This window comes from Pyrus communis, chromosome 2 (genome assembly GCF_041283825.1).
Source record: "Pyrus communis isolate YQ-2024b chromosome 2, ASM4128382v1, whole genome shotgun sequence".
NCBI classification, from domain to species: domain Eukaryota; kingdom Viridiplantae; phylum Streptophyta; class Magnoliopsida; order Rosales; family Rosaceae; genus Pyrus; species Pyrus communis.
In genome coordinates this window covers 964,711-990,380 of record NC_142566.1, presented here as the reverse complement: position 1 = coordinate 990,380, position 25,670 = coordinate 964,711, and the positions used below count along the sequence as shown (strand labels likewise).

The 25,670-nt window shown below is 37.2% G+C and overlaps 3 protein-coding genes and 1 pseudogene across 6 annotated transcripts; 3 read left to right on the top strand and 1 right to left on the bottom strand.

Annotated features, from left to right (window-relative positions):
• Positions 1-270: 270 nt before the first annotated feature.
• Positions 271-4,101, top strand: LOC137748097 (disease resistance protein RGA2-like). Its single transcript, XM_068488186.2, has 2 exons — positions 271-3,768; positions 3,855-4,101. The coding sequence occupies exon 1, from the start codon at positions 315-317 to the stop codon at positions 3,741-3,743; it is 3,429 nt and encodes a 1,142-aa protein (XP_068344287.1). The 5' UTR covers positions 271-314; the 3' UTR covers positions 3,744-3,768; positions 3,855-4,101.
• Positions 4,102-9,183: 5,082 nt separating this feature from the next.
• On the top strand, positions 9,184-13,834 carry LOC137746565 (putative disease resistance protein RGA3; annotated as a pseudogene).
• Positions 13,835-17,299: 3,465 nt separating this feature from the next.
• On the bottom strand, positions 17,300-25,425 carry LOC137748632 (cytochrome b5 domain-containing protein RLF). Of its 4 annotated transcripts, none has more exons than XM_088680123.1 (7): positions 25,222-25,425; positions 23,747-23,825; positions 23,218-23,578; positions 22,657-22,791; positions 21,951-22,001; positions 21,289-21,413; positions 17,300-17,580 (listed from the first exon to the last, which is right to left on the bottom strand). In XM_088680123.1, exons 2-6 carry the CDS (start codon positions 23,777-23,779, stop codon positions 21,298-21,300), a joined length of 696 nt encoding a protein of 231 aa, XP_088536249.1. In that variant the 5' UTR covers positions 23,780-23,825; positions 25,222-25,425; the 3' UTR covers positions 17,300-17,580; positions 21,289-21,297. The 4 variants fall into 4 exon arrangements, with proteins under 4 accessions (XP_088536249.1, XP_088536250.1, XP_068344898.1 ...); XM_088680124.1 differs by having other exon boundaries at positions 17,300-17,583; positions 25,222-25,361; XM_068488797.2 differs by lacking the exon at positions 17,300-17,580 and having other exon boundaries at positions 21,034-21,413.
• Positions 18,358-20,767, top strand: LOC137748630 (protein TEEBE-like). Its single transcript, XM_068488796.2, has 3 exons — positions 18,358-18,948; positions 19,280-19,777; positions 20,057-20,767. The coding sequence occupies exons 1-3, from the start codon at positions 18,858-18,860 to the stop codon at positions 20,569-20,571; spliced, it is 1,104 nt and encodes a 367-aa protein (XP_068344897.1). The 5' UTR covers positions 18,358-18,857; the 3' UTR covers positions 20,572-20,767.
• Positions 25,426-25,670: the final 245 nt, after the last annotated feature.

Sequence of the window (25,670 nt, the reverse complement as noted above, 5' to 3'; positions counted from 1 at the left end):
AAGTTATCAACCAAGGTTCTAAGGTGGGGAGAATGGTTGTAGCATTGGGATCAAGCTAACAAACGAAGCAAGTTAAGAATAAAGCTTTCTTGTTTTGTTTATTTACCTTTTGATTTTCAATCTTGTTCATCTAAGAATCGCATCATTAACAAGTTAGAATCATATACTTTGCTTAAGTATTAGTTAGTAGAGATATGGATGCAACGCTATATAAATATTAGCAGCGAGGATCCATCTTAGATCACCAAATTCTTACTTCCTACAATCAACTCTATACTTTCAGCTTTGCTTTAATCTTATCCTCAATCAAGACGATGGCGGAAGGGGTCCTATTCAACATTGCCGAAGGAATCATTGGAAGCTTGCAGAAACTTGCTCGTGAAGAGTTCGGATTGCTTTACGGTGTCAAAGATGAGCTCAAAAAGCTTGAGAAGACAGTTACCAAAATCAAAAATGTTCTTCTTGATGCAGAAGAAAAGAAGGCAAACCATGAAGTCACAGAGTGGCTGAAAAGCCTAGAAGATGCAGTTTACGATGTTGATGACTTGCTAGATGAATTCTACACTGAAGCTCGGTGGAGGCAAATGGTAATTGGAAATAAAATTTCAAAGCAGGTACGCCTCTTTTTCTCAAGCTCAAACCAAATTGTTTTTCGGCTAAAGATCGGTCATAAGATAAAAGAAATTAGGGAGACACTTAATGTGATTGAGACCGACAGAGGGTTTCACTTAGATGAGCGTCTCCAAGAGGCACGAGTTCTAACTAGAGAGAGGGAAACTCACTCTTTTGTCCGTAAGGAAGAAATCATAGGGAGGGATAAAGAGAAAAGGGAAATTGTAGGACTTCTGTTACATCCTATTCCTGAAGAGAATGTGTCAATCATTTCCTTAGTTGGGATTGGAGGTTTGGGAAAAACTGCACTAGCCCAACTTGTTTTCAACGACGAGACAGTCAAAAAACATTTTGAGTTGAAAATATGGATATGCGTCTCTGATAAATTTGAGTTGAATGTGCTTGTTAAAAAAATCATTGAGTCCGTAACTAGTACGACACAGGGAAACCTTGAGTTGGATCAATTGCAAAATGACCTCCGAAAACTAATAGATGGAAAGAAATACCTCCTTGTGTTAGATGATGTATGGAATGAAAATAGGGAAAAATGGCTTAGTTTGAAAAGCTTGTTGATGGGTGGTGCAAGAGGTAGTAGAATATTGATAACTACTCGTAGTAAAGTTGTTGCAAATATCTCAGACACAAATAAACAATATATCCTGGGGGGCTTGGAAAAAAAAGAATCTTGGTCTTTATTTAAGCAAATGGCCTTCAAAACAGAACAAGAGTCAGAAAATCCAAGTATTAAGGAAATTGGGGAAGAGATTGTTGGAAAATGTAAGGGCATCCCACTTGCTATAAGGACGACAGGGCGAATGCTCTACTCTAAGAATCAGGAAAATGAATGGTTGGCTTTCAAGAATAACGACCTTTCAAAAGTAAATCAGGAAGCAATTGATATTTTACCAACACTTAAGCTAAGCTATGATATCCTCCCATCACATTTGAAACATTGTTTTGCATATTGTAGCTTGTTCCCCAAAGATTATGAGATTGATATAAAGACATTGGTTAACCTCTGGGTGGCACAAGGGTTTGTTAAGTCTTTAGGTCAAAGCAAGAGTTTGGAAGATGTTGGTTATGAATATTTTTTGGAATTGGCATGGAGATCTTTTTTCCAAGAGGTAACATATGATGTGTTTGGTATGATAAGTAGTTGTAAAATGCACGACCTCATGCATGACCTTGCAAAATCAGTGTCTGGGATGGAAATCACCATAGTAGTTGAAAAGGAGGATAATTTTTCTGAAAAACTTCGTCATGTGTCTTTTGATTATTCAATTGGTCAGTTGTTAATTGAAAAAATTCCTACATCTTTGCTAAGGGCACATAAGTTGAGGACATTTGTATATGTTGACGAATATTGGCTCTTTTTTCATGATGATGGGTCTATTAAGTCATTTTGCAATGCAATTGCTTCAAATTTCAAGTCATTGCGCATATTGATTCTGTATGCATTGGGTATCAGAGCATTACCAAATTCCATACGTAAATTGAGACATTTAAGATATCTCGATCTTAGAAGAAATCCCATTGAGAGGCTCCCAAAGTGGATAGTTAGACTTCAGAATCTGCAAACCCTAAATCTGTCATATTGTGATATGCTTGTGGAACTGCCAAGAGACATTAATAAATTGTTCAATTTAAGGCATCTCATGGTAGATGGGTGTATCAGATTGAATCATATGCCGGATGGATTGAGAGAATTGACTTGTCTTCGGACATTGGATAGATTTGTTTTGAGTGAAGACAGTTGCATTACAGGGGGCGGTGCTGGGCTTGGCGTGTTGAACAGGCTTAACAACTTGATGGGAAGTATGAGCATTGAAAATTTGTGGAATGGGAAAAATATGGTGTCAGAAGCAATCTCTGCAAATATGAAGGAAAAACAGAGTCTTACTTCGTTGTCTTTGGGGTGGAAGGAAAATATTACAAGTGATGTCAATGAGGCTGAAAATGGTGAAATGTTATTGGAAGCACTGCAACCTCATTCAAATTTGAAAGAGTTATCGGTGTATTTTTTTGACGGTGTGAAGTTTGCAGGTTGGCTTTCTTCTCTCACAAATATTGTTAATCTCAGTTTGAAGGAATGCAAAACATGTCAGTATCTCCCGTCGTTTGATCATTTACCTCGTCTTAAGGTTCTTAGACTTGATGGGCTTAATGCTTTGGAGAACATTTCAGATGCTTCATCGTCAGCGTCGCGAATTCCATTCTTCCCCTCCTTAAAGGAAATTTACCTATGGAGTTGTCCTAATCTAAAGGGATGGTGGAAGCAGAGTGCTCTAATTGGCTCCTCAACGACAGAGTATGAGCATCAACATATACAGCAGTCATCGCTTTCATTTCCCTGTCTTTCTCTATTACATGTCCGGGATTGTCCTAACCTAACTTCCATGCCACTCTATCCACATCTTGAAGACGAGCTGTCCTTGGTTAATACCAGCTTGAAGCCATTAGAAGAGACGATGATGATCGGTGATGAAGACATTTTGGCACCAGCAGAAACAACATCATCTGCTTGTACATGTTGTTCCCTCTTCTCTATTTTCTCTCCTTTAGTCTCTGGAGCATCTGGCCCGCATGTCTCCCCTTCCTCCTCTTCTCCTCTTTCCAAATTAATAAGTTTGGAAATTATAGACATTGAGGATATAGAATGTGTTCCAGAGAGATGGCTGTGCAATCTCACTTCTCTCAAGAATTTGAGTTTGTACCGATGTCGTAGACTGAGGTGTATACCTTTGTCCCCGTCTCCGAGCATCCAACATCTCACCACACTTGATTGTCTAGAGATAAATTGCTGCAACGAGCTGGATTTGTGGAAGGATGATGAGAGTTTCTTGCAGTGGAAATCCCTAAGGAGCCTTCGTACCCTCCGTATTTCTGAATGTGATCGTTTGATAAAGTTGCCGCAAGGAATAGGTAACCTCATATCCCTTTCCGAACTAGTCATTGGACATTGCCGTAATTTAGCATCACTGCCAGAAGGGATGTGTCGCCTCACCTCTTTAGAGACACTGCGGATTTACAACTGCTCCAGCGTATTAAGGCAAAGATGCGAGAAAGAAAGAGGTGAGGACTGGTCTAAGATTGCTCACATCCCAAATATTAACTTCTCTGACATCTGGTGACAGACGGGAGTCAGCTAATGTTCTGGTATCTTTTCTAACTTCTTCTGATTTCCATTTTACATTTCAATAAATCCAAATTAATATCCAAACTATGTTTGTCTGTCAAACCAGAACCATTCATTCAGTTAACCGAAGCGCCCTTTCTATGTCGGTGGCTCAAGATTCGTTCCTCGTTGAAACTTTATGCTTCATCTCTACAATTGTTTACGCTCGCACAACAGCGTGGTGGTGTATGTGTATCAAATGGTTGCAGCCTGCACTTCTTTTACCTTTTAACTTTGCTCTTTTCCTTGTATATATCTTCTTTGTTTCATTTCAAGAGGGGTAAGGTTTATGTCCTCCCTTCTTTTTCATGTAATTTTTCTCTTCTTTTTTTATTTTTATTGTATGAGGGGTAAGGTTTATGTCTCCCCCTGACTAGGTGTACATTATTTTTCATTATCAATAAAATTTCCCTCGTACCGCCGAGGTTTTATCAAAAGAAAAAAAAGTTGTATAAATTATAGGGTGAAATATGACTTTATCTGTTATGCTTTAAAGATTACAATCTTAAAATGAACCAAATCCAAGCCAAACCGAATAGACCAAATTGAAAATAAACTGAAATGAACAAAAAAATTGAAAAAATCCGAGCCGAATCGAACAGTTATTTTAGTTTGGTTTTTAGTTCCGGTAAAAAATAAAACCGAATAGAACTGAACCCACTTTGATACTAAGTGATACAAGAAACCTCTCCTTAGTAATACTCAAGTTTTAATTTTCAGTTATTTCCTGGTGACTTTTATTTTAAAGAGTGCACACATGTACATTAAGCAAACGTGTTTACATGTTTTTGTTGCCCTATGTTTCTAATACCTTCTCTCTGTACAAGGTGATTTATGTTATACAGTATTCTAATTTTAAAAACTCGAAGACGGTCGCACAAACAATTTAAAAAACTCAAATGCAAGAAGACGGTCGTACAAACAATGTTAAATGGCCTAAACCACGTGCTTAGCTACAAAAGGGAAGGTTAAAGAATTTATGGCGTACGTGCATCGTTTTCCACAAGCATACAGTAGGTTAATTGTTTGAAGAGCATATGTTTCTTTTGAATAGAACATTAACCGTCAACACCTAACTGTGCATAACAGATTCAAGGGGAAGATAACTGAGCCTTCCAGGTTCCAGGAAGGAAATTCAAACACCTCTCCCGATATACACGTGTGAATTAAATGTAACTTAGCAACCACAACAAGTGGTCCAGTAGTAAGGACAAGGATTGTGGTTCTCTAATAAACAAAAAAATATGGGAGGTCTCATATTTGATAAATAAATACTTAGAGCTAATGAGTCTACTTGACTGTGATTATGGATAAGTTGAAAATTTTCATTACCTCTTCAGATTCAAAATTGGTGGATAACCGTGGCTTGCCACCAAAACTCACTGAATTAAATGTAACGGCTATAGGTTGTTACCATTAAGTCCTAACAAACAATAACTAATATTGAACCATTGATAGGTCCATTAGGTCATCAAGGCAAATTCAGCGATCCACCAGTCCTTCCAGTATAATCCATAATGCTGTGATGTAGCAGTAGGTCCCAAAAAATTCACACAGCTACTTTTTTTTTCCCCATCTTTTTGTTCTTAATGTTATAATTTATATGGAAAATGCAAGTAGTACTAAAAGTAAATAAATCAATAAAGTAAAAAATAAAAGAAAATTGTCACTCGTATTTTAAAAATTCAATTGTGCACTTCATTGTTTCTAATTAAAATGAAAAAATTATGTGCACAACTAGATTTTTAGAGTTACAATAATAGAGGAGCTCTTAATGTCGAAACGTAGTAGCGTAACCCTCTTTTCTTAATGTATGTCATTGAGCCCGCGCCTACTTTTTCACCAACCATCATTGGGCCCGTGCCCATTCCTTCACTAGCAACTTCTGGGCCTGTGCCCCATCCTCCAACAGTTCCCTCGTCTATAACATCCACCCATCCTATGGTCACGCAGCTACTTTTTCACCAACCATCATTGGGCCCGTGCCCATTCCTTCACTAGCAACTTCTGGGCCTGTGCCCCATCCTCCAACAGTTCCCTCGTCTATAACATCCACCCATCCTATGGTCACGCAGCTTCGTGACAGGATTATTCAAACCAAAAACCAAAATGATGGTATTGTGTGGTATCCTTTTTTGCATGCTTTTTTACCTTCTCTTGAAACTGACGAACCTACATGTTTTTCACAGGCATCTAAACATCCACATTGTTGTCTAGCCATGACGGAGGAAATTAATGCTCTCTTGTGTAATCAAACATGGTCTCTTGTGCCTTCTCATCCACGTCTGAATATCGTTGGTTGCAAATGGGTTTTTCGTATCAAGCGTAATGTAGATGGCTCTGTTGAAAGGTATCAAGCTCGTCATGTGGCGAAGGATTTTCGTCAGCGGCCAAACATTGATTATGCCGAGACTTTTAGATGGCTCTATTGAAAGGTATTAAGCTCGTCATGTGACGAAGGACTTTCGTCAACGGCCAAATGTTGACTATGCCAAGGTTATTAGCCTTGTCATTAAACCTACCACTATTCGCACTGTTCTCAGTTTCGTTGTTTTTGGGATTGACGTTTACGTTACTTAGATGTCAAAAATGCATTTCTTATGAGTTTCTTCAGGAAGATGTTTACATGGCTCATCCCCTAGCTTTGTTGACCCTGCACGCCCCCACTATGTTTATCGACTTCATAAATCTCTCTATCATCTCAAGCAGGCTCCTTGTGCTTGGTTTAACCGATTATGTTCTTTCCTCTTAACTCTTGGATTTACTCAAAGTACTACTGAATCCTCTCTTTTTATATGTCGGTGCCTAACTCACAACATATTTGTGCTTCTTTATGTGGATGATATTGTTGTCACTGGTAGCTACCTTGATCTTATTAGATAGTTTATTGATCTCATTGTTAAACAGTTTGACATTAAGGATTTAGGTTCTTTCAATTACTTTTTGGGGCTTACAGGTTACTCATGACTCCACTAGCCTACAAGTTCACCAACGTAAATATGTTCATGATTTACTTATGAAGTTTGATAGTGTTTATTGTAATCCGGCATTCTGTTTCCTGCTCCTGTGCTAAGTTTGAATATCACTCCCTTGCTCATGCATATGTTGAGACCACTTGGGTTTGCTTTCTTCTTGGTGAGCTTAGGGTTTGATTGAGTACTCATATTTTATTGCATTGTGATAATTTGAGTGCTACATATTTTGCTGCTAATTTGGTTCATCATTCAAGCAGGCGTCACATTGAACTCGATTACTGTGTTCGTGAAAAAGTGGCTATTGGTAGTCATGGTGTTGGTTATATTCCCTCTACTGATAACCAGCCGATCTTCTCACTAAAGCCCTTCATTAGCCTCGTCATGGACTTTTTTTTTCCAAACTTGTCCCATCCGCTCCTTGAGCGGCGACAGGGTGGGGCGGGGAATGTTAGATTATCATTGATTGATTAATCTGAAATCTTCTCTGTGATTGTAGCATGTATTATAGGAATGTAATTTCCAATTGTAATTAGTATAGGATTCCTACGTCAGTATAGATTAATATAACCCTATATATATTGTAATATTTTTCAGACATAATTACAAGGAGTCATATTTCTACAATACAAAACTACTCAATTCTTCGCTTGTAAGTGAGAGGTCATGTTGGGTTCTCGCCAAAAGCGAATTTGAACCATATTATTGCTAGTCCATTGTGAGGTACCTCATCCCCCTTAGTGCAGAGCATATTGTTTGTTAAAAAAAAAAATAGTCAACTTCAATTTTTTTTTTTAATTTTTTTTCTTCGCTTTATGACAAAAAAAAATGTGAAAAAAAGATATAAAATGTTATCCAAAAAGAGAAACTGGACCTGCAAACTCATAACCTAGTGGGCTGGACTAAGTATGAGCCCATATGCGTGGTTAGGTCCAAACCATTTCTGGCCCAATACACATTTCTAGTGGCAAGAAACAACCAACACAAGCTAAATCATGTATGGAGTAAATTGTAGCAATGGTAATGAATTTTTAGTTAAGGGACCATATTTGCATGTTTTGATGAGTTGAGAGACCAATGGTAATGGATTTTTAGTTAGGGACCATTGCTCTAATTGAGTTAAAGTTAAGGGAGCATTGCTACAAGTTACTCATCATGTATGTTAACTTATTGTACAAAGGCTCAAAGATAGCAATGCTACATCTGTTGTTAGATCACTTGATGCTAGTGTGACAGGCACTTGACCGCTTTTTTAAACAAAACTCTTATAGGAGCGCTTGCATGTGATACAATGTCAATCTAAAAAGATGTGGATAGTACCGTATTAAATTACTAACTAGTTAGCGATTGAGCGCTTTTATATATATGTATATACATATGAGGCCATATAATTAATTGGCAGGGTTGCTATTATATTTGGATCATTGCATTGCATGAGATATAGGAGATGGGCTGAGGTCAAATTATCCGGCCCCTGATGGGTTTGTATTATGGAGTAAGTAACATGGCAATCTAACGACAAGCCGGATCAATTTTTTAATATTTTCACACCGACTATGCACGTGGCATACATTACAGCGTACTAATCAAAACTTACTAATTTAAAACCCTGTCCGAGCCCTTGGATAAGATATTAGATTGGGCCTCGAAGTTGGTAGTCTGGAATCGGGCGATTTTGGGTAAACAAAAATAGACTTGGCCTCATAGCTGGCCATTTTTTTTTTTTTTATGGTCCAAACAAATTTTTCATCGAAGCAATGAATTGAAGCAGAGAGTTTAGCTTTTGTTGTGGTTTATTCTTTACTTCAGCAGTTACGGGAAACATCTTGTAATGTGTGCATGCACAAAAGAAATCTCATTCTTTTTTAGTTGGATACACATTTTATGATCCTTTTTCATATGTTTTAAGTTTGAATCATTCTCAAGACACTGTCGTAGCCACATTGACTATAATCCCCCCCCCCATGCACCCGAGGTTTAAACTCACTCACTACATGTTTAGATTAGTTCAAAATATAACATTGCTTGTATAAATAAAATTTAAAAATTAAAAAAAAAAAGATATGTATCTATTCGAGTTATAGAGGCATACCTTGCTTTGCTCGGGATCAATGAATTCTCAGTCTACGATTACTTAATTTTCACATTCGATGCCAAGTTATCAACCAAGGTTCTAAGGTGGGGAGAATGGTTGTAGCATTGGGATCAAGCTAACAAACGAAGCAAGTTAAGAATAAAGCTTTCTTGTTTTGTTTATTTACCTTTTGATTTTCAATCTTGTTCATCTAAGAATCGCATCATTAACAAGTTAGAATCATATACTTTGCTTAAGTATTAGTTAGTAGAGATATGGGTGCAACGCTATATAAATATTAGCAGCGAGGATCCATCTTAGATCACCAAATTCTTACTTCCTACAATCAACTCTATACTTTCAGCTTTGCTTTAATCTTATCCTCAATCAAGACGATGGCGGAAGGGGTCCTATTCAACATTGCCGAAGGAATCATTGGAAGCTTGCAGAAACTTGCTCGTGAAGAGTTCGGATTGCTTTACGGTGTCAAAGATGAGCTCAAAAAGCTTGAGAAGACAGTTACCAAAATCAAAAATGTTCTTCTTGATGCAGAAGAAAAGAAGGCAAATCATGAAGTCACAGAGTGGCTGAAAAGCCTAGAAGATGCAGTTTATGATGTTGATGACTTGCTAGATGAATTCTACACTGAAGCTCGGTGGAGGCAAATGGTAATTGGAAATAAAATTTCAAAGCAGGTACGCCTCTTTTTCTCAAGCTCAAACCAACTTGTTTTTCGGCTAAAGATCGGTCATAAGATTAAAGAAATTAGGGAGACACTTAATGTGATTGAGACCGACAGAGGGTTTCACTTAGATGAGCGTCTCCAAGAGGCACGAGTTCTAACTAGAGAGAGGGAAACTCACTCTTTTGTCCGTAAGGAAGAAATCATAGGGAGGGATAAAGAGAAAAGGGAAATTGTAGGACTTCTGTTAGATCCTATTCCTGAAGAGAATGTGTCAATCATTTCCTTAGTTGGGATTGGAGGTTTGGGAAAAACTGCACTAGCCCAACTTGTTTTCAACGACGAGACAGTCAAAAAGCATTTTGAGTTGAAAATATGGATATGCGTCTCTGATAAATTTGAGTTGACTGTGCTTGTTAAAAAAATCATTGAGTCCGCAACTAGTAGGACACAGGGAAACCTTGAGTTGGATCAATTGCAAAATGACCTCCGAAAACTAATAGATGGAAAGAGATACCTCCTTGTGTTAGATGATGTATGGAATGAAAATAGGGAAAAATGGCTTAGTTTGAAAAGCTTGTTGATGGGTGGTGCAAGAGGTAGTAGAATATTGATAACTACTCGTAGTAAAGTTGTTGCAAATATCTCAGACACAAATAAACAATATATCCTGGGGGGCTTGGAAAAAAAAGAATCTTGGTCTTTATTTAAGCAAATGGCCTTCAAAACAGAACAAGAGTCAGAAAATCCAAGTATTAAGGAAATTGGGGAAGAGATTGTTGGAAAATGTAAGGGCATCCCACTTGCTATAAGGACGACAGGGCGAATGCTCTACTCTAAGAATCAGGAAAATGAATGGTTGGCTTTCAAGAATAACGACCTTTCAAAAGTAAATCAGGAAGCAATTGATATCTTACCAACACTTAAGCTAAGCTATGATATCCTCCCATCACATTTGAAACATTGTTTTGCATATTGTAGCTTGTTCCCCAAAGATTATGAGATTGATATAAAGACATTGGTTAACCTCTGGGTGGCACAAGGGTTTGTTAAGTCTTTAGATCAAAGCAAGAGTTTGGAAGATGTTGGTTATGAATATTTTTTGGAATTGGCATGGAGATCTTTTTTCCAAGAGGTAACATATGATGAGTTTGGTATGATAAGTAGTTGTAAAATGCACGACCTCATGCACGACCTTGCAAAATCAGTGTCTGGGATGGAAATCACCATAGTAGTTGAAAAGGAGGATAATTTTTCTGAAAAACTTCGTCATGTGTCTTTTGATTATTCAATTGGTATGTGGTTAATTGAAAAAATTCCTACATCTTTGCTAAGGGCACATAAGTTGAGGACATTTTTATATGTTGATGAATATCGGCTCTTTTTTCATGATGATGGGTCTATTAAGTCATTTTGCAATGCAATTGCTTCAAATTTCAAGTCATTGCGCATGTTGAGTCTGCATGCATTGGGTATCAGAGCATTACCAAATTCCGTACGTAAATTGAGACATTTAAGATATCTCGATCTTAGAAGAAATCCCATTGAGAGGCTCCCAAAGTGGATAGTTAGACTTTAGAATCTGCAAACCCTAAATCTGTCATATTGTGATATGCTTGTGGAACTACCAAGAGACATTAATAAATGGTTCAATTTAAGGCATCTCATGGTAAATGGGTGTATCAGATTGAATCATATGCCGGATGGATTGAGAGAATTGACTTGTCTTCGGACATTGGATAGATTTGTTTTGAGTGAAGACAGTTGCATTACAGGGGGCGGTGCTGGGCTTGGCGTGTTGAACAGGCTTAACAACTTGACGGGAAGTATGAGCATTGAAAATTTGTGGAACGGGAAAGATATGGTGTCAGAAGCAATCTCTGCAAATATGAAGGAAAAACAGAGTCTTACTTCGTTGTCTTTGAGGTGGAAAGTAAATATTACAGGTGATGTCAATGAGGCTGAAAATGGTGAAATATTATTGGAAGCACTGCAACCTCATTCAAATTTGAAAGAGTTATCGGTGTATTTTTTTGACGGTGTGAAGTTTGCAGGTTGGCTTTCTTCTCTCACAAATATTGTTAATCTCACTTTAGAGGAATGCAAAACATGTCAGTATCTCCCGTCGTTTGATCATTTACCTCGTCTTAAGGTTCTTAGACTTGATAGTCTTAATGCTTTGGAGTACATTTCAGATGCTTCATCGTCAGCGTCGCGAATTCCATTCTTCCCCTCCTTAAAGAAAATTTACCTATGGAATTGTCCTAATCTCAAGGGATGGTGGAAGCAGAGTGCTCTAATTGGCTCCCCAACGACAGAGTATGAGCATCAGCATATACAGCAGTCATCGCTTTCATTTCCCTGTCTTTCTCTATTATATGTCTGGGATTGTCCTAACCTAACTTCCATGCCACTCTATCCACATCTTGAAGACGAGCTGTCCTTGAGTAATACCAGCTTGAAGCCATTAGAAGAGACGATGATGATCGGTGATGAAGACATTTTGGCACCAGCAGAAACAACATCATCTGCTTGTACATGTTGTTCCCTCTTCTCTATTTTCTCTCCTTTAGTCTCTGGAGCATCTGGCCCGCATGTCTCCGCTTCCTCCTCTTCTCCTCTTTCCAAATTAATAAGTTTGGAAATTACAGACATTGAGGATATAGAATGTGTTCCAGAGAGATGGCTGCGCAATCTCACTTCTCTCAAGAAATTGAGTTTGTCCCGATGTCGTAGACTGAGTGTATACCTTTGTCCCCGTCTCCGAGCGTCCAACATCTCACCACACTTGATTGTCTAGAGATAGCGAACTGCAATGAGCTGGATCTGTGGAAGGAGGATGAGAGTTTCTTGCAGTGGAAATCCCTAAGGAGCCTTCGTACCCTCCGTATTTCTGCATGTGATCGTTTGATAAAGTTGCCGGAAGGAATAGGTAACCTCACATCCCTTTCCGAACTAGTCATTGGATATTGCCGTAATTTAGCATCACTGCCAGAAGGGATGTGTCGCCTCACCTCTTTAGAGACACTGCGGATTTACAACTGCTCCAGCGTATTAAGGCAAAGATGCGAGAAAGAAAGAGGTGAGGACTGGTCTAAGATTGCCCACATCCCAAATATTTACATTTAATGACTCGATGACAGACTGGAGTCAGCTGGTGTTCTGGTACCTTTTCTAACTTCTTCTGATTTCCATTTTACATTTCAATAAATCCAAATTAATAGCCAAACTATGTTTGTCTCTCATGTTGAATAAGTGGCCAAGTGGCCATACTTTAGATTAAACAAAAGAAGGTGGAAACACCTTTCCTTGTTTTGGGGAGGAAAAAAGGGAAAAGTTTGGTTGCTTTTGAAAAGCATTTTTGTTCTCTTCCAACATCCGTGCCTTTTGAAAAAGAAATATGAGAGAGCTCATTGTGTTCGGTTGTGAAAAAAGAGGGAGAGAAGAAAGAGAGCTGTGTGTTTCGGTTTTGGCAAAAAGAAAGAGAGAAGAAAGAGTTCTTTTTTGCAGAGAGTATTTTCTGATTGCAGAAGCAGAGAAGAAGGGGTGCCGCATTCCCCATTTGAAAAGAGCTCCTCTCTTTGGTTAGTAATCATCCACCAAAGTAGTTGTTGTTGTAATAGCTTTGAGCTATATGTATAGAGAAGAAATTATTCATTATATTTCTTTCTCTATTTGTTTCTTTGGTGTGTGAGAGTTATTGGGTGTATTGGGTTTTTGGGTTGTGAGATTGCCAACACTTTGTAAACTCCCATTTGGTTGATAGTGGATTATTGGGTGAGCTCCTACTGCTCCGAGGACGTACTCCAGTTACACTGACTGTGGAGGAACCTCGTTAAAATCTTTGTGTCTTTTATATTTTGTTCTTGCATTTTCATTTGATAAAATTTCCTGTGGGTTAGCTTGATTTGGTTCCGCGTGGTTTGGTGCTATCCTAGCACAACATCTCAAACCAGAACCATTCATTCAGTTAACCGAAGCGCCCTTTCTATGTCGGTGGCTCAAGATTCGTTCCTCGTTGAAACTTTATGCTTCATCTCTACAATTGTTTACGCTCGCACAACAGCGTGGTGGTGTATGTGTATCAAATGGTTGCAGCCTGCACTTCTTTTACCTTTTAACTTTGCTCTTTTCCTTGTATATATCTTCTTTGTTTCATTTCAAGAAGGGTAAGGTTTAAGTCCTCCCTTCTTTTTCATGTAATTTTTCTCTTCTTTTTTTATTTTTATTGTATGAGGGGTAAGGTTTATGTTCCCCCTGACTAGGTGTACATTATTTTTCATCATCAATAAAATTTCCCTCGTACCGCCGAGGTTTTATCAAAAGAAAAAAAAGTTGTATAAATTATAGGGTGAAATATGACTTTATCTGTTAGGCTTTGAAGATTACAATCTTAAAATGAACCAAATCCAAGCCGAATCGAACAGTAATTTCAGTTTGGTTTTTAGTTTCGATAAAAAATCGAATCGAATAGAACTGAACCCACTCTTATAGTAAGTGATACAAGGTACCTCTCCTCAGTAATACTCAAGTTTTAATTTTCAGTCATTTCCTGGTGACTTTTATTTTAAAGAGAAAATACACACATGTACATTATACAAACATGTTTACATGTTTTTGTTGCCCTATGTTTTTGATACCTTCTTCTCTGTATAAGGCGATTTATGTCATACACTTCTAATTTAAAAAACTCAAGTGCAAGAAGACGGTCCTGCAAACCATGTTAGATGGCCTAAACCACATTTGCTTAGCTACGAAAGGGAAGGTTAAAGAATTTATGGCCTACGTGTATCGTTTTCCACAAGCATGGCAGTAGGTTAATTGTTTGAAGAGCATTTGTTGCTTTTGAATAGAACATTAACTGTTAACACCTAACTGTACATAACGGATTCATGGAGAAGATAACTGAGCCTTCCAGGTTCCATGAAGGAAATTGAAACAACTCTCCCAATATACACGTGTGAATTAAATGTAACTTAGCATCCACAACAAGTGGTCCAATGGTAAGGACGATGATTGCGATTCTTTAATAAACCAAAAAATGTGGGAGGTCTCAGATTCGATAACTTGATACTCCGAGCTAATGAGTCTACTTGACTGTGATTACAAACAAGATGAAATTTTTCATAACCTCTCCGAACTCAGAATTAGTGGATAACCGTGACTTGCCACCAAACCTCACTGAATTAAATGTAACGGCTATAGGTTGTTACCATTAAGGCCTCACTGAATTTTGGTGTGTATACATTCACTTATTAATTTATGCAGCGCATGCGAACTAGGTTACAATTATTAACCTCCTTCATTTGGTTGTTACCCTTTTTCTCTCTCTTTTTTTCTCTTTTTATGGGAGGAGAAAGGGGTGTTCGAACTTAGACGTCATTCCAACGTTAGGAATAAAAATGGCCACTAGTTTGTTTGTTCATTGTTTTCTTTAGAAAAAACTATGTTTCATTGTTTCTTACTTCCAAAAAGACACTTTACAACAAAACAAAAACAATAGGATAGGCCTTTAAAAGAAGAATGACTTACGTGAAATGAGTTTACCGTTATTATGGTTTTTCAACCTAATAATACAATGTCGTAAGCAAATTTTTTTGGGGTTTTTTGAAATAGGTCCAAAGTAACTAAAAATTGGATATATTTCAAAAATCAAAAGTCACTAAAAATTAGACCTATTTCAAAAGGTAGTCTATAAAATTGGACATATTTCAAATTTTCCCAATTTTTTTCCATAATATTATTATTGGATTGAAAGTGTAACGATCTGTCCCTAATTTTCCATGTAATTTCCTTCTCGAGTATATAAATTGACGATTATGCCCTTGTTGGCAAAGTAGAATCCGATGTGTACGTTGTTGTTCAGCTTTTAAATTATTTTTCCTATTATCGTAATTAAATAGTACTCGTTTTTATGAACGCATGAGCACGAGTTAGACCCGAACCAAATTTGTAATGAAAAAGTTATGTTTAGTTCAAGTAAGTTAATAATGGGTAAAATTATACACGTGTGTGCGAATTATTTAGAGTTTGAGACACTGTTTTGATAGGGTGAGCTTGATTTTTGTGTACCTTTAAATTATACAAAATTTGGACCATTTCCCATTTTCAAACCGGTCCCTCACTTACCGCACCAACCAACCACCTTTCTCCCTATTTTCTATCACCCAATCAGAAACTCTCTCTCTTGTACAATCACAAACTCTCTCTCTCTCTCTCTCTCTCTCTTCTTCTTCTCCTCTCTCTCACCGTACCTCTTTTCTCTCTACAACAACAAAGAACCATTATCAAACCTCACAAGTCCAACTTCCAACTTCAAACCACCACCATCGTGCTCCTCTCCTTACCACGAGTTTGGCCAAATTTTTCTAGATTTTGGCTAACCAAACGGCGGCCGATGGCAACAACGGTGATCGAAGAGCTAGGGAAGAAGGAGAATATTATGTTAAAGTTAACATAATTCTCACGTCATTACTGACATCATTAAGTACGTTTGTTAAAGTTAACGAAATATTCCCCTGGAATATGTCAACGGATGCAGGCTCGTGACTTGCGCGTTGCTGCGCATGTGACTGCAAGCTAACGGCACGTGAGGGCACATGCCGTTTTGTGGCGGCGCATGGTCGATGTGTACGGGTTCATGACGTCGCGTGGAATGTTTTCGTATATTTAAACCCTCTGTTAGTTTAAATAAATTCTAGCTTCGGTTTAAATTTATCCATATTTTATACATCACTTTCCTTTTGGCTACGTCACCTTTGGATGTTAGCTAGCATACCTCGACTCCGGTCTAAGTGTGTCAAAAAGTCGATATAAATTTCTCTCATCCAAAAAAAAGTGGCATCACATAATTCCCAAGTCCTAACAAACAATAACTAATATTGAACCATTGATAGGTCCATTAGGTCATCAAGGCAAATTCAGTGATCCACTATTCCTTCCACTGTAATCCATAATGCTATGATGTAGCAGTAGGTCCCAAAAAATTCATACAGCTAACTTTTTTTTCCATCTTTTTGTTGTTAATGTTATAATGTAGGAAGTTTTAACGAAACATTTCTGGTATTGTTTATTTTTAACGAAAAATCACATTTTTACATTTTTCTGGTGCTATTCACTATAGTTTTATTTGTCATTTTTCATTAAAACTAAAGTTTTTTTTTTTTTTTTTTTACTTTTCGTTAGTTTTTCTTATAATTTAAATGAAAAATGCAAGTAGTATAAATAAAGTAAAAAATAAAGGAAAATTGTTACTCGTATTTTAAAAAATTCAATTGTGCACTTCATTGTTTACAATTAAAATGAAAAAAAATTATGTGCACAACTAAGTTTTTGGTTATTACAATAATAGAGGAGCTCTTAACGTCGAGACGTAGTAGCGTAATCTTCTCTTATTAGTGTATGGATTATTCTTTGTAATTTTGTAATTAATATCTTCGCATGTTTTACATTATATATATTTCTGTTGTAAATATTTAGATATTTAAAGGTTCTATTCTTGTTTTAATTTTTGTTTCTTTAATTTATTTGTATTTTTTACACATCTCTTTCTCACTGAGGTTAGGTTGTCGGTTCCTAAATGAAAAAGGCCAAATTCCTACATTATAAATTGACTGATGATCCCACACGTCTAGAAAAGAGTTTAACTTAGCAGACTTTTTTTTTTTTTTTAACATATAATATTAGTAATTGCTTTTAATAGAAATCGAATTTAAATTATTATTATGATTTTTTTTGTCAAAAGATAAATTTGTTAAATTAGATGTTAGATTAGAGAATAGATAGGATTTAAACTTACATTGTGGTGTAAGGAAACACTCTTCTCCAACAATGTAAAAAATGACAATTTCTAAGATTTCTCGCTTATAAATGAACATAAATATTACTAGACTGTTATACTAAGTATTACAAAACCAAATAAATAATGAATTTAGAAACAGAATCCGACATATCTTTGCTAAGCCATTTTTGTCAGACCGTCCAAGGGCAGAATCACACACAACCATCCACCGCAACGCCGCGATCCCCGAGGTATAATCCGTATATCAAAAAGACATCCATGACCCTACTAATCCACAGATCATATGTTGGATATCAATCAATCAACTTTGAGTGGACTTAATTTGATTTATATTAGCTTAATGCTTATTTAATTTGATTTGTTTAATATTTATCAATATAACCTAAACTCAAAACCCAAAATTTCAATTATTTTGTCGCAAAATTACTTAATTTTGATACAAGACATCATATAAAATAATAAGCTAACACTTTAGGAAGGTTCATATTATGCACACTGCATGTATTGGCTTTTACACGAGGAACGTTAAACTAGTTTTTGGTATCAAGATCATGTTGTTCTTATCTGACACTAATGGATCTGCTTCATCCGTATCTTTGGCAAAAGTCCTTCATTGATAGCGTATTAGCGTTTTACTAAGCAAGTAAACTACCATTACCAAAAAGATTCAAAACCTAAACTGAAAGAGACTCTACAAAAAAAAAACCTTTCAGACTCGGCAAGCTTGACCTTATTGTTCATGTTAATAAAACTAAAACACACATTGATAATGTGAATATCCCCAAACAACTATCTGCTTTATATTAATAACTTAGGTATTAGAGTTAGACATAAATAGAAGTGTGATGACGTAGACGTTGAAACTTTATCGTGCAAATCTAGCTTAACGAATCTGAAGAAGGGGGTGGTAGTTAATAACACATTTGCTAACCATTTTCTAGTACAGTAACATGAAAATTTAAAATCTTTGTAAGCCGATTACATGGAGGCCAAGGTAACCTCCAGTCTACATGTAGCAGCGTTTCTCTGAAGATGTGGATTGTCAATGACCTATAGTAGAATTCGAACTTGAATATAGTTGCAAAAACACAATATTCTAGTCAACTTAACTAAACCTTGATTTGCAGTTTTACGCGCTTGGTAGTCAACACAACTTTGTACGTTTTCCCTCTTGTTTTGGAACTTCGATGAAAATTACAAGAATAGTACTAGCATGAATTACGGAGAGAGGGGCGGTTTGCGGAATCCAGGAATCCAGAAGTCGAGGACAACCAGACACAAACCCATCAGAGGGAGAAGAAGACTCAGAAGAGGGTTCTTTGAATTTAAAGGAGGTTTGGAGGCAGGTTGCCAGGTGCCACCTCCCTCTTAACGCGATTTCTGCAATAACTTTCCTTCTTTCCCATTTCCCCATCTTATCCTCCGCACTTGTATAAATCTGAACCCTCCTCCCTCTCTCTCCCACAACAAACACAAACACCTCTCTCTCTCTCTCTCTCTCTCTCTCTCTCTCTCTCTCTCTCTCATCTGTTACCATTCTAATGGTGAAAGTGGCTACTGGGTTGCTCTCACTTTTGCTTGCATCCGCATTGCTGCTCACTAATCCTGCTTCTGCAGCTTTGCCTTTGGATGGTAAACTCTCTCTCTCTCTCTCTCTCTCTCTCTCTCTCATCTGTTTTACTGAACTCTGTCTTTACTTAAGTTTATACTACTTTTAGCATTTTCTCAATGAACTGATCTTGTTTGCTTAAAACTGTATTTTCAAGAATTGGTTGTAATACTTACAAGTATTTAGTACTATCACCGTCTTACGCTACGGTCAGGTATACTGTAATGACATCCAAGGGTCATATATGACCGTCAGACGGTGATAGTACTAAGTACTGTCGTAACCCCCAAATATTTTTTGAATTTTTTCCTGATCAATTATTTACCATCTCTGTGATCTGCATGTTTAAATCAGGACTCTTGGCCAATGGCAACTTTGAAGAACCGCCAAAACCAACAGACCTCAAGAAAACAGTTATCATAGGCAAAAATTCACTGCCCAAATGGGAAATCGATGGCCTGGTGGAGTACATCTCCGCGGGGCCGCAACCCGGCGGAATGTACTTTGATGTAGCTCATGGTGTCCATGCTGTGAGGCTTGGCAATGATGCCTCAATCTCCCAGACCATTAAGGTCAAGCTAGGGTCTCTGTATGCCCTAACATTTGGGGCATCAAGGACTTGTGCCCAAGAGGAGGTTTTGAGGGTGTCAGTTCCCCCCCAGGCAGGGGACCTTCCTCTGCAAACCTTGTACAGCAGCAATGGCGGCGACACTTACGCTTGGGGATTCAGAGCAACTTCTGAAACTGTTAAAGTGACCTTTCACAATCCTGGGATTCAAGAGGATCCTGCTTGTGGTCCACTCTTGGATGCAGTTGCTATCAAGGAGCTTTTCCCCGTGTACCCCTCTAGAGGTAAATTGTATATTGATAACTATGTTTCTGCTAGTTTTTGTGGTCTTTCTCTGTGCACCACTGGAGTTTTCGGTTTGATCTCATTTGTCGACATGGTTGATTGTTTTAGGGTATAGAATCATCACTTAAAGGTTAGACTTAAGGTTTTTAGTGTCGGATTTGTTAATCGCTTTGATTTTACGTTTTAAGCACCCAACTGTGCTCAGCTCAGTTCAATAGTTCGATTGGTAACCATTTCAGTGTTCAGTCTACAAAATCATTGAATGTTTGACATTGCAGATAATTTGGTCAGAAACCCTGGCTTTGAAGAGGCTCCCCACAGGTTATTCAACTCTTCCCATGGTGTACTCCTCCCTCCAAAACAACTAGATGCGACATCCCCGCTCCCCGGCTGGATCATCGAGTCCCTCAAGGCCGTAAAGTTCATCGACGCAAAACACTTCAATGTTCCATTCGGAAAGGGCGCAGTTGAGCTTGTTGCAGGGAGAGAAAGTGCCATAGCCCAGGTTCTTAGAACTGTTCCCAACAAGCTCTACAGCCTTTCCTTCACTGTCGGTGATGCAAGAAACGGCTGCCATGGATCAATGATGGTTGAAGCATTCGCCGGCAAGGAAACGCTCAAAGTTCCCTTCACCTCCAAAGGAAAAGGCGGGTTCAAGACGGCCAGTTTCAGGTTCAAAGCGGTTTCAATCAGGACGAGAATCACGTTCTTCAGCTCTTTCTACCACACCAAGGACTACGGAGCTCTTTGTGGCCCTATCCTAGATGAAGTTAAGGTTTCCCCTGTTGCTTAAATGCTAGTTTTTTTAGTTATATCACCACAAAACTACAACATCATTATAGAGACCAATGGCCAGTTGTGTTACCGTTATAGAAGTATTAGGGCTAGTTTGGTATTGTTACGCTATACTTTTTACCAGAGTTATGAAACTTTTCAGGAATAAAATTAAAATCCATCACCGATTAACCGGTTATGGTCGAATTCTATAACTACCGGATCTAGAGTTTTTTTTCTTCAAAACGGTACTTCAAGTGTTCTGGACATTAATGCAACTTTAAAAGGGCTTTATATGTGAAGGATCTTAATTTTTCTTTGGTAGCTTATGCTAAATTAGGATGTTTAATGATGTGATAATCATATTGCAAAGCTTGTTAAGAACCCCTTGCCCTTGCTAATTACAGCAGCTAAACCGTTAAGCACTTACGAATACGAAAACAAAAACATATCGAAACTTTCCAGTTCGATCACAAGGAAATAACGGAATCAGTAATATGCACCATTAAGCATTCAAAATCAAGGTGTATGAATTAACATGAATTACACTTTTGATTATTTCATTGAACATGCAATAAAGTTCCATAGAATGTAAGAACATCTCTAATGCTTATGAAACAATAATATACAACATCTCAATTTGACAACATGGCGCAATGTGTGAGAAGGTGTGTCCTCGAAAATGAAATATAAAATTGTCCAGAGTGGTAATAGGAAAATAAATTGATGTACCAACCTGCCGGTATCATGAGGGGGCCGAAGATTCCGAATGATTGGAACGTTGCCCTTCACCATCGTCTAAAGTACCAACGAGACATTTCTCGAGTAAAAATTCAGCATTCACCCAAGCATGGTATTTATCTAAAGCAATGTAGTAAGGAGCAATAGTTAACAGCACTTTATAAGAAGCTAAAATAACATGAAGATGATCCCACACAAATTGCTGATTTGCAAGCATTGTTAGATTTGCTGAAGATTGGGTCTGGCTTAGGAGAACCTTTTTGGTTGCGTTATTTCGCCGCATCGGACTTCAGGGATCCTAAACTCATTCCTTGGAATGAGACGAATCAGGAACCAAGAGAATCCGACAATCCTATTCAAGTTTTGGAAATGCTAGGGACTTTGGTGAACAAGAAAAAGAAAAAAAATCTACCCACTAAAAATAACAAGTTTTACGGGCAGTTCTGCTTGCAGAGAATACATTTGCTCACCACCCACTCTGTACCGTTGGAAGAGTGTGATTTAATCTACCCGCTATGCGGATCCCAAAAATAAAAACTCATCCAACAACACACAATATGGTGGTAGCAAATCTATTCTCTTGTTTTCATGGAGACGTCAGGCTTAAGAACAATAAAACTCAACAACACATAACCAATGAAGTATAGAAAAGGATACTGAACAAAGATGTGCAATCTTTTCCCACAGCCTTCTTTAGAATATCAACACCTAAAGAAAAAGAAATCATCAGAAACAGGAATACTATGTCATGCAGTTCTGACCAAATAATACATACACAAACTCTCGCAAGTCAACCATTTATGGATCGTAGTTATAGATCTCATCACTAAGCAGTTTTTTGGTGACAGAATTATACCAATTGCAATATGAAGATTTTAATAATATTGGTGGTAATGCATTTGCAAAGGCTTATATAGAGATAATATTGTTAACATCAGATTGCCCTATAAGCAAACGCTTTACCTTTCTACCTTATTACTCTTCCTATGTCATTGATGGGCTCAGAGTTGTCACACATCCACCAAGTCAACTTAAATCAATAGTCCACATCCCTTATATAGCTAATCTTCATTAGAAATATAGAAGAAACAAAAGTTGGGCAGATTTCTGGTATAGCACTTCTCATAGACGGTAGATGTCCCATCCTATTAAATTTATTTTGTCGGCTAGGTTGGCATAGTGGAGCAATAAAACTTCAAACTTCAATAAGAAGACTTACAAAAACCCAATAAAACATGCCTACTGATATAAATACTTTAAAATTTTGGGGTTTATGGAGAAAGGTGTCAGCAATACACACTTGGGATGACACTGCTCACTCCAGCTAACATTTGAACTTGAACAGACTAAAATATGTACATACCTCCGGGGTGAAATCTCATGTATGGAGACAAATTGTACACACGGCCTTTTAGAACAGTCCACATTGAATCTCCTTTTTGGTGCTGTTTAACTTCATTCAGTGAAATAAGCCTCTTATTTGATTGTCCCTTTAAACCTGAGAAACAATTTGTATCTTGAGAAGCTAACACTGATATAATCACTACTGCACTTAAAAATACCCAAGATATCACAAGTTGTTTCCTGAACTTATAATAACATGCATTAAAAATTCACAACGAATAGGCTTGCTACGAGTACATAATATTCCTAAACATGTTCTCCAACAAGATTGAATTAGGAACCTCAGTAAACTTGTAAAGCTAAAATCCAAGCCCTTCCAATCCAACCTTCTATTTCATTGGGCAAAGTTTGAAAGTATTTTCTTTATATCTTTTGATAATTGCCTTTAGGATTATGTATGCATCATAGCTACCAGAACACAAATGACAAGAAAAAAAAAGTCAAGAAAAGTATTGGCAGGAAGAAGAAAATTTATGACACATGAGAAGCAATTTCAGCCGAAGCACTTGACACTAAGTACCTGCAAGGTCAGGATGTGTTCGAGTAAGTTTGAGCCAATCCATTTGGCTATACCCCTTCTCAAAAGGAACTTTAGCACGAGTTGCAGGCTTCACTGACTTTCCAGCATCACCTGATTTTAGTTGCTTTGGAACTTCAGATTTCTTTTTCATGGATGATGCATCAATGATGCTGACAGACAAAGAACCAACTGTTTCCTGTTTTTTGGAAGCGGCTCCTCCTGGTAATCCACCTTGCCACAGAACACCTCTATTCTCATTACTACTATTGCCATTTGACAATCCATCCTTTAGGGTAATGTTTTCTATATCTGAAGTGAGCTTCTTTGTCTCATAACCATCCTGGTTGCCTGGTGGACCAACCTGAACATATACCACAGACCTTACACCAATATAGAATTATGACATACAAAAACCCAGCGCCAATCAATCATATCCCCGAAACACAAACCACTGCAGATAATGCATTGAAGCAATGCATATTTCAAGGGTATAACTTTCTTGATAGCAAAATGTACATATAATGCTTACCTGACAAAAAGTGAAATCGTTATCATTCTCCATTTCTAAGCCGAATGAAGTTCCCAAAAACTATTTCAAGCAATCTTTCCTGTCAAAAGATAATATAAACATCACATTTTAATACCAAAAAGATCATGAGATGGCTTTTCTAAAATACTATAGTACCATACCCTGATAGCGAAACTTAAATGATAACCATCCAATAAGACAAAATACATGAAACAGGGACAATTAGGACTCTTGATTACACCCTATCAATTACAAATCTTGAATACACAACAGATTAACACTGTTTACTACTGCTTTTGATAACTATGTTTAAAATATTTTTGAAAACTCAGCCAAACAGGTCAAGCTCCCCCTCCCACCTCCTAAAGACTGAAGAGGAAAAAGATAAAACTAAATTCTCAGTAAATATGTTTTACTTTATAGATATATTAATTGGTGAGTACCAAAAAATGTCATGTCCAACTAAAGGAACAAGAAAAATATATGACATCTCTGTTAGTGTTTACGAAGTGAGATGGGTATGAGGCCCAAACTTGTATGTCATCACGCTAAGAAACTCACAAATCATAATCATTCAGACAAAAATCCACGATTCATATAAGCTAAGGAGTAAAAGTAATCCACTAAGCTTAAAATCGTCGAAATTTCAATTTAATTGAAAACGGAACAACTTTGTGTGCTTAACTTTGACTCCAAAATTTCCAAAAGCCAATGTGATTCCAAGCATTAACTCTACCACAACTTCATTCCAGTATCCAAATTGATTTCAAGCAAATAGCTTATTACCCAATAATCATAACCTTGAATCCAAGTTCTTATACGTTCAAATCCAATTGAAGAAAGCAATTGGCATACAAAGCACCCCCCCCCCCTCTAATAGTTTTAGAAAGGCAGCAATTGAATAACATCATTCATAACCCGGGACTTGGGAAAAAAGAAAACAAAATGAACAAAACCTCCACTGCTCCAGCTGACCAAAAATACCACAACGCCCTAGTCTAACTAAAATTCTTCGATTCAGCGAAACTGAATTCGGTTAAATTACACAATACCAAACTTTAATATAACATCTCCTTTCCCATTATTCTTAGTTATCAAGCAAATGGTTAATCTATATACACACACCACAATTAAGCAATTATCAATCTTTCCCAGCTAAAACACAGCAGTTAAACTAAAACTTGTATTCGGGAAAAATGGTAATCATAATAACCAAATTCAGAAAATACCCAAATACCAATTCAACCATGAATTTGTTATGTAGAGATGAATCTCTAATGATCTAATCTGGTAACCAACTAATCAATGACAATAAAAAGTTATATCACAGAACCTCAAGTCGCTGACTTCCAATTGTTTTTGCCTGTTATTGTCGAAATTTCAATTTTCTATGTGGTTTCCTTGAACTTTCTCGGCAACCAAACAGAAAGCGAAGAATAATCCAAGTAGATGAGAAATGGGAAAGAAAAACGTACTCGCAAGTGTGTATTCAGGTTGATGTAGATTCCCTTTCACCCTCCCTCTCTCTGTCTTCAGTATGCGATCCTCGAGACAGCAGAATTGGAGTCGATTGATTCAAGTTCCGTTATTGTCGGCTTGAAGAATAAGCTAATCTAATGCCTTTTATTTGAAAAAAAAAAAAAAAAAAACAAAAGACAACTAGTGGAGCCTCTCGGTCCGGTGAGGGAAGTTGAGAATTGCACCTAACCTATGGTCAAAATTTATTTAATTATTTTAACCATTGGATTTAATTTTGTGTCGTTAGATTAATTTTTTTTTTTTTTTTTTACAGTTAGATTTGATCATATTAGATCACAATCGTTGTATTCAATAAATTTATAAATATAAAACTAAAAATTAAATAATTTTGAATCTAGACTGTTGAAACAACCAACAGTCCAATTAATCATTGGGCGACACACTC

Bases quoted from the DNA above. Each gene is read 5' to 3' on its own strand.
- LOC137748632 (XM_088680123.1), bottom strand. From the start codon at position 23,779: ATGGAGAATGATAACGATTTCACTTTTTGTCAG. The intron at 23,579-23,746 runs GTAAGCATTATA...GTATATGTTCAG, and splicing joins ACGATTTCACTTTTTGTCAG to GTTGGTCCACCAGGCAACCA. The intron at 22,792-23,217 runs GTACTTAGTGTC...ATTGTTTCTCAG, and splicing joins AACACATCCTGACCTTGCAG to GTTTAAAGGGACAATCAAAT.
- LOC137748097 (XM_068488186.2), top strand. From the start codon at position 315: ATGGCGGAAGGGGTCCTATTCAACATTGCCGAAGGAATCATTGGAAGC.
- LOC137748630 (XM_068488796.2), top strand. From the start codon at position 18,858: ATGGTGAAAGTGGCTACTGGGTTGCTCTCACTTTTGCTTGCATCCGCA. The intron at 18,949-19,279 runs GTAAACTCTCTC...TGTTTAAATCAG, and splicing joins TGCAGCTTTGCCTTTGGATG to GACTCTTGGCCAATGGCAAC. The intron at 19,778-20,056 runs GTAAATTGTATA...TTGACATTGCAG, and splicing joins CCCCGTGTACCCCTCTAGAG to ATAATTTGGTCAGAAACCCT.